Raw genomic sequence first — 12,163 nt, forward strand, 5'->3', positions numbered from 1 at the left:
AACATTTGGTACCTCCTTTTGTGGGTGGAAACATACAGGGGCAATCCCATTTATAATCCATGTCTGTAACAGATAAAGGAGATATACGAGCACATAGCCCTTGGAGGCTGAAATAAATGGATACCAAAGCTCTTTTGCAACCATCTGCATAACTCATTTTTGCCCCAAACACATCAAGTCACAGTGTCATTCCCCACCAGATCAAACCAGGCCTTCCTTTCAGATCTTTCCTTCAATGTTTCCACAGTTTCTCTCTGTGGCAGCAAAATACACAGACATGTTTTGCATACCCCTGGTATTCTGCTGCATGGAAAAGTCCCTTTCACTTGTATTTATTGTATAAAAACATAAAACAATTTTTTAATTGTGTTATAATTATGCAGAGTTGGACAGCTAGGCACAATGCAGCACTGTGTCAATAATTTATTACATCTTATGCCATAATTGAACAGTTTTACTAGGAGCACTTGAGAACAACTTGGACCTTATACAGAATAATATATTTTGCTACATAATAATGGAAAGGTGGATACTTAAGAAAGATGTGTAGCTTGGAGGAAAACATACATGGAAGCAAATACCTCCTGCATCACCTATCTTTATGTAAAACTTAAAACTAAGCCAACATATTATATTTAATGACCCCTTTTTATATATGCATAGTTTCAAGAGCTAATCAGAAGGAAATCATATTACAGTGCAACTATTTACACCAGAACACAACAACTCTAGTCAACATTGGGACTCTTTTCTCACATTTATGAATGGACAAAGCACATGGGAATCAGACAGAAATTCATTCTCAAGAACAATGTTCAAGGAACAAACAGGTCATATCCACAGCTCACTGATATCATCTCCATCCACTGCCTCGAGGCTAAAAGCACGAGATCTCAAGGTGTCCAGGTATCATCTTCTCTGTCATGGACTTCACTTAGAGTCAATCCTGTGTTGCCAGTAGCACAGGGCCTTAAATCCAGCTGTGTGACAGCATCCAAATGCATCTGCAATATGTCCATGGAGACACACAGAAACACTGGATTTATTGCTACATCCTTGTAAACACACTTACCCTAGGGGTAAGAAATCTAGTTAACCTTGTTTGAGAAGTTATGTCCAATGTGTCAAACTACCTTTCATAACATATTCACGTGAGCAGCTGTTCTGCTACCTGCAGCCACAGGACTCCACCACCATGTCCTCGTACTGCTTGTAGACCACGTTGTTTGCAGAGTCAATGAAAAGGATGCTGATGGGGCTCAGCCGGGTTGGGACGCAGCAAGTCGGGGGCGTGGACTCGGGGTCCATGGAGTTCATTAAAGTCTGGATGACTGCGTGGTTGGTGGGCTCCAGGTGGGAGCGGAGCGGGAATTCACAGAGCCCTTCGCAGTGATACGCCTCATACTCCAGGGGGGCAATTATCCAGTCATCCCAGCCCATATCCTTAAAATTCACGTGGAGGGCTTTTCTGCTACACCTCGCCTTCAGATTCTTGGTGGGCCTCTTGCCTTGCCGTGTTGCTAGAGGAGCTCTTCTCTTCCGCCTCTGGTTGAATAAGTACTCATAAACAGTTTTGTCATCTTGGCCGGATCTAGCTTTGATTTCATTGAAGAATAAATCTCTTTTTTTCGTCCTCCCAAACACCAAGAACAGAGCCTTTTCATTGACCTGTCTTCCTGTTCTATTAAATCCCACACTCCTGAGATCAACAGCTCTCCCCCTGTCAAAAGTTTCCAGTTCAAAACACAAGTTAACCAAGTTTTTAAAGTTTCTGAAAAGTTTCCAGATGTCAAACACTTCCCACTTGGGTGTATCGGTGATGCTGACAGTCCGAGAGTCCAAGAGTGTTGAGGCTTGTCTGTTTGTAGAGCAACTAAATAATTTTACTTGGGAAGTTTTTCCAGAAGAATGAGACTTCCAGGTATCAGAAGGTTTTTTTCTCAATATTCGAAGCTCTGCTCCCAGCAAACCGTCTTTTTCTAAGGCACTGATGTCAAAAATATATTTTTGTTTTCTTATAGTTGGTGCTCGCTCATCTAAAAAAAGTACACAGATTTTTAAATGTATATCAAGCACAGAGCAATATCACTTATTCAGTTCTTAATGGTTTTCCTCAGATTTTCTTATAAGCCTCGAAGTTAGCCCACTGAACAGAAAGAGCAATTTTTGTCTAAGGGATCAGCCCCATGCAGGGACTCAGAAGAACTCAGGGACTCACCAGAGAAATGAGTTTCTGAGTCTGCCTTGTAGAAATCTTCTTTCTTTCACCAGTGGGCATTTTCTAACTTCAAAGTTGTGGTTAGCCAGTTGAAAAATAATACTATTTCAGGGCTGAGCATTCACAGGACCTATTTACCATTTATATTCTACTTAAATTACTGAAAGAGAGCTTCAGGCCTTATGCTGGCTCCAAACATGAGCAAATTTACCCTTAGATGATGCAATAGTAAATTAGTCCTTTAAAACCAGCCTCCATAGGAACTGCCAGACATAAGGATAATTGCCTAATTAACTAACCCCACATAATTCACAATTTTTCAAATTGGACAGAAAAAAATTCCTCTCTTTATCCTGACTTTACATTCACTTGCTTCAGGTGGTGAAGAATATGGCTGAGCCATATTCATTCCAGTGAGGTGACATTAACAGAGCCTTCCAGTGGCAAGCTGGGAACCTGAAGGCAGCCCTTGTGAGCAGTGCATCCTCCCTTCCCAGCAGCCAAGCTATTAATGAAGGGATGGCAAACAAATCCAGTCCTGGTGAGTCTTTCATCACAATTCCTTCACCAGCTGTGTTGCTTCCTTGAGAACGTGACAAAACTCTTACAAATGTCACTGGAAGCAAGAGGGGGCTCCCAAAGCAGGGTGGGGAGGTGAACATCATTCATTGGGAGGCTGGTTATTTCTGCTGTGAAAGCAGACACTAGCCCAAATTTCCAGAAGTGTTTGGAAGGAACAGGAATGTTGAGCTGCAGGTTCTGGAGTCCTGGATGTTGCTACCCTTGGTGGCCTGTGCTGAGCTGTGGGCTCCTTGGTGCTACCTGAATGTTTTAAGGTAGTACAGATACACCCCCCCACAGGATAATGACCCCTGGGTCTGCAGTGTAGTTCCTTACAATTCTACCTTGAACAAACCAGACTGGGTTGTTTTGGGTTTTTTTTTTTCACAGAATAGCTCTGTTCTTAGCATATTGTAAGTTTTTAGGCACACTAGAATCTAACATTATCTGTTTCCATGAGCTAGTTTCCAGCTAGCTAGAAAGAAAAAATAAGACAAAAATCCAAAAGGTTTTTAAACACCTAAGCATGCAAAGACTGATTGATTTTCAACAATATGCATCTAAAATACTTCCTAAATGTTTTCTTTGGCTGCCACACAACCATCTAGTTCTGCCTGTAAATGAGTTTTCCAAGATAAGTCAGGAGGACAAAATCTGCAGCAAAGTTGTGTGATTTCATTTACATTAAAAAGAGCTCTTTGACTTTTCCAAAGCATGGTTATTTTCCAATACTCTCTGCATTTATAAGCACACTCAGACATCTCTCTCTGTCCACACTCACTCACACACAAGCTCCTTTCTTACCTTGTCCTTTGTCTATAAAGCTGGTTATTGTATTGGCAAGTCCAGCCTCCAGTTTTACACTTCCATTAACACCCTTTCTTTCTGCATCTGAGAGAGTCCTGTACAAAGAGAGCATGTATTCATGTGGCGTTATCGGGGGATGTCGGAAAGTTTCCTTAGCTTCCCTCTGGGTTACAGGCTCTTTAGTCTTTTTGGTTTTGAGAGAATCACTGTCAGTACTGCTTGTGCCAGTTTTTTTCAAAGCCACCTTGCTGCTAAGATTTTGAACCTTTGGAGTGACTGTCCTTACTCCAGAAGGTCTGCTGGGGAGATGTCCTACCTTGCCCTCCGTGGCTGCTGTTCTCGAGGGAACCTTCTTTGAGTCATCGTTCTTGGCCAGCAGAGCTCCAGCCTGCACAGCACTGCTTTTAGTCCTGGCCTTTGAGGTCCCAGCACTGTATCCATGGCTTGCAGTCCTCAATGTACCTGCCCGTGCAGAGGGATTCCTCTCCTTTCCTTCTGCTTTCAAAAAACCTAGTTTAGATCCTGGATTACCCTGGCCTGCTTCAGAATTACTCAGCGCTCCAGGAACTAGATCCAGAGACAGCCAAGTCAAATGCCAAAGCAGTAAAGTGAGAAAATGCAGGATTTTCATCCTCTGGTCTTCCTCTGAATGCCACTAAAGAAAAACTCAGAAAAGGTTCCTCCAGTTTGGCAGAAGAAAACATGAAAGAAATTAAAAACCAAAGTTAGCAAAAATGGTTTTTGTTTGAGATTAAAACATTTCAGATATCGTTGTTCAATACTTGTATCCAGTCCCATAGTGGAAATGCTCATGTACTCAGATATGATCTCCCCTGACTTCAGTCAGCAGCTATAAAGAAGTTGTTCTTGAAAAGAGAAAGTTTACCACCTCGTTTTCTTCTGTAAAACTGACTGAAAACTTGAAGGAGTCTTGTTTAAATCCAAGGGTTTTTTTTTTTTTTCCAAGAAGGAAGAATGGCGTAATGCTGCCTCTGTGTTAAAAGGTTTTTTTTAAAGTTTTGAGTTTTGAATCCTTTCCAGTGAAAATATTTCACACACAGAGGCCTGCAGGTGCTCAGAAATCTTTTACAAACCTGAACTCTGGAATTGGAAACGGAATTCCAACAAACCTATTTAATTACTCTCTGATGTCATGCTGTCTAAACTAATTTAACTGCGATATATTTCTTAAAAAAAAATCTTCTTTACCCTTTTCATTAGCATGAGTCATACTCTGCCTCATGTGAAACAGCTCCACAGGCTCAAAACTCCAGAGGATGCCTTTTCAAGTGGCAGTATGACCTCTGCCTCAGCCCTCGATGAACTTCACGTTTAGACAGGACAAACTGCAAGATCAACAACTGAGAGCTGTCACACAGTCCGCTGGACACATACATAAACTAATTTAGAAATAACTCATGTAGCTCTTTTTCCAGAGAACTTCTAACAGTGCCTTCACTCCGTCCCCCTGTGACTGAAGGGCTGTGCTGCAACGCCGGCGCTTAACGAGGGTAACATTTAATTTTACACAAACTCAACAGGGCCGTGCCCGCAGTCAGTGTATTTTGGCTTATTTATTGCTGTGCTTTAAAAACCCCGTGTCAGCGCAGCTGGAGCAGCAGCTCCTGCCGCAGGGGATGCCCCGCGGGGCGCGGTGCGGCGGGGCAGCAGTGCACCCTGCAGGCAGCCATCCTCCTCCTCCTCCTCCTCCTCCTCCTCCTCCTCCTCCTCCTCCTCCTCCTTCTGCAGGGCCACGCGGGAGCTGGAGACAGGCGAACCCCGTCTTTCCTCCCGAGACTGCTGAACACCAGCCTTTGTTTAATTTTGGGCAAAATTTAATCTTGGGCAAAATGTCCAAGAGCTGCTGACCCCGGGGCCCCAAGAAGGCTGCGGGTCAAAACCAGCGCTCCTCGCTGTCCGGGCTGTCCTGCAGCTTTCAGCCGAGTGTGGCTTTGATAACCTGCACAAAATGAGCTATTGCTCTAAAGGAGCCTTCGGGAAAGGAGGCACTGGGCTGGACTCAGCAGGGATTACTGGGACCCATCCCTCATCTTGCACTGATGCTAAGCCCAGTCCTTCTGCAATTGCTTTTCTTTCTGAGTTAAGATGAAAGGGAAAAGGTACAGCACCTTTTAGCTTGTTCTGTGTGTGCTGTAGCATTGCCCACCCACCCTGACAGGGGTCTGACCCTGACAGTATCAGCAGCAGTGAACTGCTTTCATAAATAACAACCTGCATGGCATGAGGAGCTCTGAATACTTCACTTGTTTTGATGGAGGAACTGAAGGATAGAAGAGTTCAGTGATTTTACAGATGTCACAAATAAGGTAGATTCAAATCATGATCCTCCTGATTTTGATCTAATGGCCCTTCCTCTGCTGTCAGTTGTACTTTTTGTATTTCCCTACAAAATAAAGCAGCTTCTCCTGGGAGTTACCTCTGGTGAAACCATTCCCCAGCAGTCACTCCACACCATCCCAAGGCCCTCCCAGCCACTTTATCCCTCCCATATTGCCCACCTTTCTGCTGGGCGGTGTGCTGTGTCTGGTTCTGCACCGTGGGGGTATTGATCAGCTTGCTAGTAAGCCAGAAAAGTAGCTAAATGTTGAATTTCCACTTTTAATCTATCCAGCTTCCAGTTTTCACATTGCTTGCAAGAATTTAATATCTTTAAAAGGTCATTTGCGCTATCAAACTCGGCTGAGATTTGGAAACAGATTTACAAATTATTTAAGAGATGGGATGTGAAAGAGCAGGAGGTTGGACAGTGTGATTACATGGGCCTTGTCTTAGTAAATCAAATTAAAGCATGATCATTGATATGTTCAAAGAATATTTATGTGTCTAAGATGAAAAAATCTTAGTGGGCTGGACAGAGCTAGACAGAAAGAAAAAGGAATAGCAAGCAAAACAAGGTGTGCAAACTAATATCTCTCTTTAAAAGAGGCTCTCTTGAAGCAAACACCATCCCAGTGCTTGGAACCACGGGAGCACGGATGCTGTGGAGTGCACTGAGCCCCACAGACCCCAGAGTGGAATGCTGACCCTGAACAAGACCCACAGACTGAGAGGTTCCTATGATCCCTACACCATAGTGGAGTCATTCCAGCTGGCTAAACTCAAACTCCACCGCAGGAGTTCCGTGTGTAGCTGGAAACCCTCCTGCTGGTGAGGCTCTGGATACACAGGGCACAGTGGCAGTGGTGCTCCAAGCCTCCCATTGCTCACCACCAGCCACATTTCTGTGCCCCGTCCCTCCAGTGGCCAGGTTCATGTAGCCCACCTGTCCTCCTGAGCCTGTTCTGTGACAGCAGCTCCTCCCTCACACGGTCTGGGTGGGATTTGAAAAGGGAGGAGCACCTGTGTCCCTGCTCCCTGAAGTGCCCTGCCTCCTGTTCTCCAGATCCTGACATTATATAATGCCTACATGAGCTGTGATGCCTTCTCCATCTCAGCCCTTCTGGATATCCAGCATGGTCTAGAGCAAGGGATCACTCTGGGGAGCCAGAGGAAGATTTCACAGTGTTGAAAACACTGCCATTCCCTGGGGATGAACAGCTCCATTGGATATGTGATTCCAGGAGTTAGAATTTGCTCTCTGGTGCAAAGTTGCAGTTGAAGCTGCACATGGAAGTCTTTAGAGTGATCTATCAGGAAATTCATTGTCCTTTCCCAGGTGCACTAATTTCCAGAAAGGACTTACAAGATTATGAATTAGGCCACTTGCTGTCACATTGTTTTGCTTATTGAAATTAATTATCATTCTATTTCTGTGAGGATTTAGACCTCTGCACCATAGCTCTTGGGCAACTGCTTTTTAAAAGTGTGAAGTTATAATTTAGGAAGGAACTTAACATCTTTGTACTTTTCAGAAGGAAAGAATTGCACAAAACCTACAGATGTTATAATTATAACTTGCTTGTCTTGGAGCAGAGCAAAACAAATGTAACGATATTTCCACTTCCATGTGAAGGTGGCATAATTTAAAACAATGTTGTGCTGTTAAATAAAAAGTTGGAAGTCCAAAGAAATAATTCTGTCATTGGTTATCAATAAACTTGGCTACATCTGCAAACAGTAGTGAACTACAAAGCACAGAATCATAGAAACATGGAATATCCTGAATGGGAGTGTTATTTTTGTTTCTTGATTCCACAGATGTACCTAATTTTCCCAACTCTGAATTAAGTGGATTTTTTTTTTCTTATTTTTGGTACCTCTGCCTGTTACCAGTTAGAGAAATTCAGGGTTTGTTTCAAGCTTCTTCAAGCCTATTCACTAACAGAGTCCCTCCATTTGGTATACAATGTTAATTAGTTGTCTTTTATAGGTATTGTTCATCTTTGCAATAGAAGCATATTTAAATGATTCAAGACTTGAGAGAGAGATCCCGAGATCCCAAATTACTTTGCTGACCAAAGACAATTTTGGTGGCAATTCATTTATTCTGCATCTTAAAAAAAAAAAAAAAAACAAACCAGAATGTCAGTGATGAAGCATTCACTGTCACGGGAAAAAGCAGGGACTGAAAACAAGCCAGCGTCATTCAGCAGCCAAATACAAAATGAAACATATTTTTAGCAATGGGGTTAACTTAATGAGAAAAATGCATGTATTTTATGATTGGCTTTTTGCAAATATTAAAATTAATATTATATGTGTTGTGTTAGAAAGTAATGCTGTGTTAATTCTCTCAAGTAGTGTGTTAAATATAGTTTTAGGTTATAAAAAATGTTAAAACAGAAACTATGCTATGTAGGATACTTTTTTTAAATAAAGGACTCGCAGCAAAATAGCAGCCACCGGACACCTAAATCTTTCAGAGAAAAAGAATTTATTGCTCTCTTATCAGAAGAAATGAACTTCTTCCCGCCTCGAAGGTGCTGTTAGGATTCAGAGGAAGAAGCTGACACTGACCAGACAGAATCCTGTGTTTGAATGGAATTTATGCATCATGTATGAGGTGTATGAATATGCAACAGGCTGTTGTTTTTAAGGGTTAATCTTCTCTTAACGGGGGTCCTTTTTCGGGCTCGTTCTGCCCAGACAAGGTACCTGGACGTCCGTAACTCTTTGTCTCTATAGTCTCATATTGTCCTAATTAAAATTGTCCAAATTATTATTACTCTAATTGTATTACTATTTTTATAACCATTTTATTACTATTAAACTTTTAAAATTTTAAAACCAAGTGATTGGCGTTTTCCACACTTAACTAACTCCCAGAACAATTCCCGATGGAATGCGGAGGGTTCACTGTCACTGTATTTTCTGATTACATTCCCTGCCGGAGCGGAAGCGCCCACAACGGCCCGCGCTGGGCCCGCCACGGGCAGGCCGCGCCGCCCCTCACGGAGCCTGCGCTGCCTTCCGGCCCCGGGGAGCCGCTCCTCCCGCGGCCGGCGGGGCGGGACCCTCGGGGCGGGCTGGGCCGGGCCCGGGCTGGGCTGGGCCGGCCATGGCGGGCAGCGCGGGCTATGGGGAGCTCAGCCCGGGCTCGCTGCGGCGGCGGCTGCAGAGCGCGGAGGAGGCGCAGCAGCGCCAGGCGGGGCTGTTGCGGCAGCTGCAGGACGAGGTGAGCAGCGGGCGGTGCCCGGCGGCGGGGAGGGGGAGCGGGGCCGCCCGCGCTGCCCTGGGGGACTCGGCGGGAACTCGCGGGGCCTCCCCGGGCGGGCGGCGCCGAGCTCGGGGCGGGGAGGCCCCGGGAGCGCCCGTCCCGCCGCGGTCTCGCTGCCGAGCCCCTCCTGATCTCGGTGCCTGCAGCATCGCCGCTGTTCGGCCCCGTTAGCGGGGTTGTCCCAGGCAGGGGTCGGGCTGGTTGGCTTGCAGAGCAAGTTTGAAAACTCGTTTCGGTCGCTTCAAGGACCCCCTTGAACAGCCAGATGTTGGCTCGGGGTACGCGGGGCCCGTAGGTCAGGTAGAGCTGCCCGCAGAAGCATCGTTCTGCTTGCTGCCGCTGTCTCAGGTGGGCAGACAGTGCCTGAGAGAAACCCCGCCCCAATTCTGTCCTATTACAGTGAAACTTCCCTATATTGCAGTGACTTCTTGTGGAACGTATCAGAATCACTCTTGGACAGAGTCAGAGAAAAGTTAAAGTGGGGTGAGCGGAGTCTATAACAAGCTGCTTTTCTCATCTTCGTTCTCTGTATCCATTCAGGTACTGCAGTACCAGACCTGGTGTCGAGAGTTGGAGCAGCAAGTGAAAGCTGGAGGGGTGAGTGTGCTGCAGGTTGTGAACTAAAAAGGGTGTATCTAATGTTCCCAAATCTAGACCAATAAAAACTCTCTACAATCCAATTACAAGAAAGAGGATTGTTACTGTCTGAGTTTAGAGAAACACTGTGAATCTTCCCATCAGTGTTTCGTCCATTTGCAGTCAGTAGTCCCAGAAGAACAAGTCCAGAAAACCCAGCTGAGGATTTTAATTTTGTGAAAGAGTGCTTCATTGGAGTTACATTTGTCCTGGGTTTCAGGAGAGGACTGTGCTGTGTGTTACATGGTACAGCTGTCCTGGAGAAAGAACCAGTTGAAACAGCTTTTTGGAAGTCTGGTGGTCAACATACAGAACTGGCCCTATGCATTTCTTTCTGCTTCATAGCTAAAGTAAACCTAGAAGCCAAGGGGTGGAAGAGTAGGAGAGCATTCCCAGGCCTCAAGTCCAAATCAGCACTTGAAGTCATGAAGCGAGGACACGTAGCAGTAGGAGAGTGAGGAGAGCTACTCACACTAACTCCCTGTAGTCACAACACTGTTACACCTGGAAGAAGCCATGACCTTCTGAGATACCAAACAAATGGATGGGAAAATGGTGGATGCTGACAGTGGTAGAGGAAACACTATCATTTGACTAAACATTTCCTTTCTTCTTAAAGGGATCCCTTCCAGGCAGGTGGGAAGCCACAGCAGACCACAGCCTGGAGAAAGCACTGCTTCAGGTGGAAGAGGAGCAGCACAGGTACAAGGAAGAAGCATTTCTTCATACTTGGTATCCTGGATGCTCATGGAAGTGAGGGAAAACCTGTCGGTGCTACCTGGTCTCCCCAAGGGAAGCGGTTGGGCAAGCTGCTCTGACAGGAGAAAGGTCCACAATCTGCTTTCTGTGGTGCAGTAATAGTGCTGTGTGCTGAGTGGCTCTGCTTTGAGTGGGGAAGTGGGGTGTGTATTCTGGTGAAAGGTCCCTTTCCAGCCCAAATTATTCTGTGTTTCAGTAGGGGAACAACTCTGGACAGTGCTATAGAAAAGTGATACATCCAGTGACCATCAGCGTGAAGAGGGGGCAAATTGTTACTTGTGAGCATCATCAAGGTTGAAGGGGAAACCAAAATCATGGATGGAAATTGAAGGCTCAAAGCACAGAGAAGCAAATGGGGTTTTCATCACAGAGAGATCTTAGTTAAGCCTGTAAAGTGCTTTTACTGCCTCTTAGACAACAAAGCCACTGTTAAGGGAGCTGGAAAATCACATGGATGCTGGAGAGCTGTTGCTCAGTGACCTCATTGTTGTTTCTCTCTCTCTCCAAGGTGTGAGAATCTGGCAGAAGTGAACACTCTCCTGCAGGAGCACCTCGATAAAGCAAGCGAGGTGAATTCTGCCCTCAAGGAAGATGTTGGGAAGCTGACGGTGGATTGGATGAGGGCCCGGGAGGAGCTGGAGCTGAAGGAGAGCGAGTGGCGCAGTGAACGGGAGGTGAGGATGGGCCACGGGAGTGCCGGAGGGGAATGGGAGTGGGAATGCCTTTTGTTCCTTGTTGGGTACCTGCTGCTGATTCCCCAACTTCTGGGACTCTGGCTGTGCCCTTCCAGGGGGCTCCTCTGTTGGGGGAGACCCTCCTGGAGCAGTCTTGTGTCAGGAAAAAAGAGACACACTCGATCTTTTCGGTCTTCAGGTTCTTGTTTATTGTTATCTTATCTAGAGTTTTGCATGCTGTCCACACCAGGTCAGTGCGCTGGAAAAGCACTGCAAAAATGGCTAACAATATTTTGTTACAAGGTCTTTTAAAGCTAAACTATCCAATTAAGAACTGACACCTAGATTATTTTCCCTTTTAACCCAATAACTGGTCCCAAAGAGCCCACAATGCGGACTTTTCCCCCCAATTACAAAATGCCACCCAAATCCATGAAGAAGAAGGAAGAGAAGCATGAAGAAGAAGCCCAGGACGACACCCTGTGCCCTCCATCTTGCTTCTATCCATTACATACTAAAAATCCTAAAACCTAAATTTCCCACCCAAGTGATAACACCTACACTACTCTCTACAATCTACTTCACACCCTAGTAGATTCTAGTCTGTTCTGTCTGTTTAGGAAACTTTCTCCATGAATGAGGGTCAAAGTCAGTGTTCCCCTGGAGGTCAGGGCACCCCAGAGCAGACAGGGAAATATTCCTGGTGCCCTGGGTTTCCACAGTTCCTGGCATGGGGAACTTGCTGTGTGGAGCCTGTGGCTCTGCTGAGGATGCACTGGTGCTGGACAGGGGTGTGGGAGGGAGGAGTGTCAGCAGAGGGTAGAGGGTGCTGGGGGAGATGCCCACCTTCTGCAACTGCCCTGCTTGGTCAAGAAGATAGAGCTGCGCACT

At 45.5% G+C, this 12,163-nt stretch overlaps 2 protein-coding genes across 2 annotated transcripts in view; one reads left to right on the forward strand and one right to left on the reverse strand.

The window, feature by feature from the left end:
- Positions 1-408: 408 nt before the first annotated feature.
- Positions 409-4,444, reverse strand: GDF5 (growth differentiation factor 5). The gene is made up of 2 exons (XM_063171981.1): positions 3,584-4,444; positions 409-2,036 (listed from the first exon to the last, which is right to left on the reverse strand). The coding sequence occupies exons 1-2, from the start codon at positions 4,215-4,217 to the stop codon at positions 1,168-1,170; spliced, it is 1,503 nt and encodes a 500-aa protein (XP_063028051.1). The 5' UTR covers positions 4,218-4,444; the 3' UTR covers positions 409-1,167.
- A 4,600-nt stretch (positions 4,445-9,044) lies between these two features.
- Positions 9,045-12,163, forward strand: part of CEP250 (centrosomal protein 250) — a 28,500-nt gene continuing 25,381 nt past the window's right edge. Inside the window, exons 1-4 of the mRNA XM_063172134.1 lie at positions 9,045-9,161; positions 9,744-9,800; positions 10,459-10,541; positions 11,107-11,272. Coding sequence (XP_063028204.1) covers positions 9,045-9,161; positions 9,744-9,800; positions 10,459-10,541; positions 11,107-11,272 — 423 coding nt within the window. The remainder of the gene's footprint in view (positions 9,162-9,743; positions 9,801-10,458; positions 10,542-11,106; positions 11,273-12,163) is intronic.

This window comes from Melospiza melodia, chromosome 19 (genome assembly GCF_035770615.1).
Source record: "Melospiza melodia melodia isolate bMelMel2 chromosome 19, bMelMel2.pri, whole genome shotgun sequence".
In the NCBI taxonomy this organism is placed as follows: domain Eukaryota; kingdom Metazoa; phylum Chordata; class Aves; order Passeriformes; family Passerellidae; genus Melospiza; species Melospiza melodia.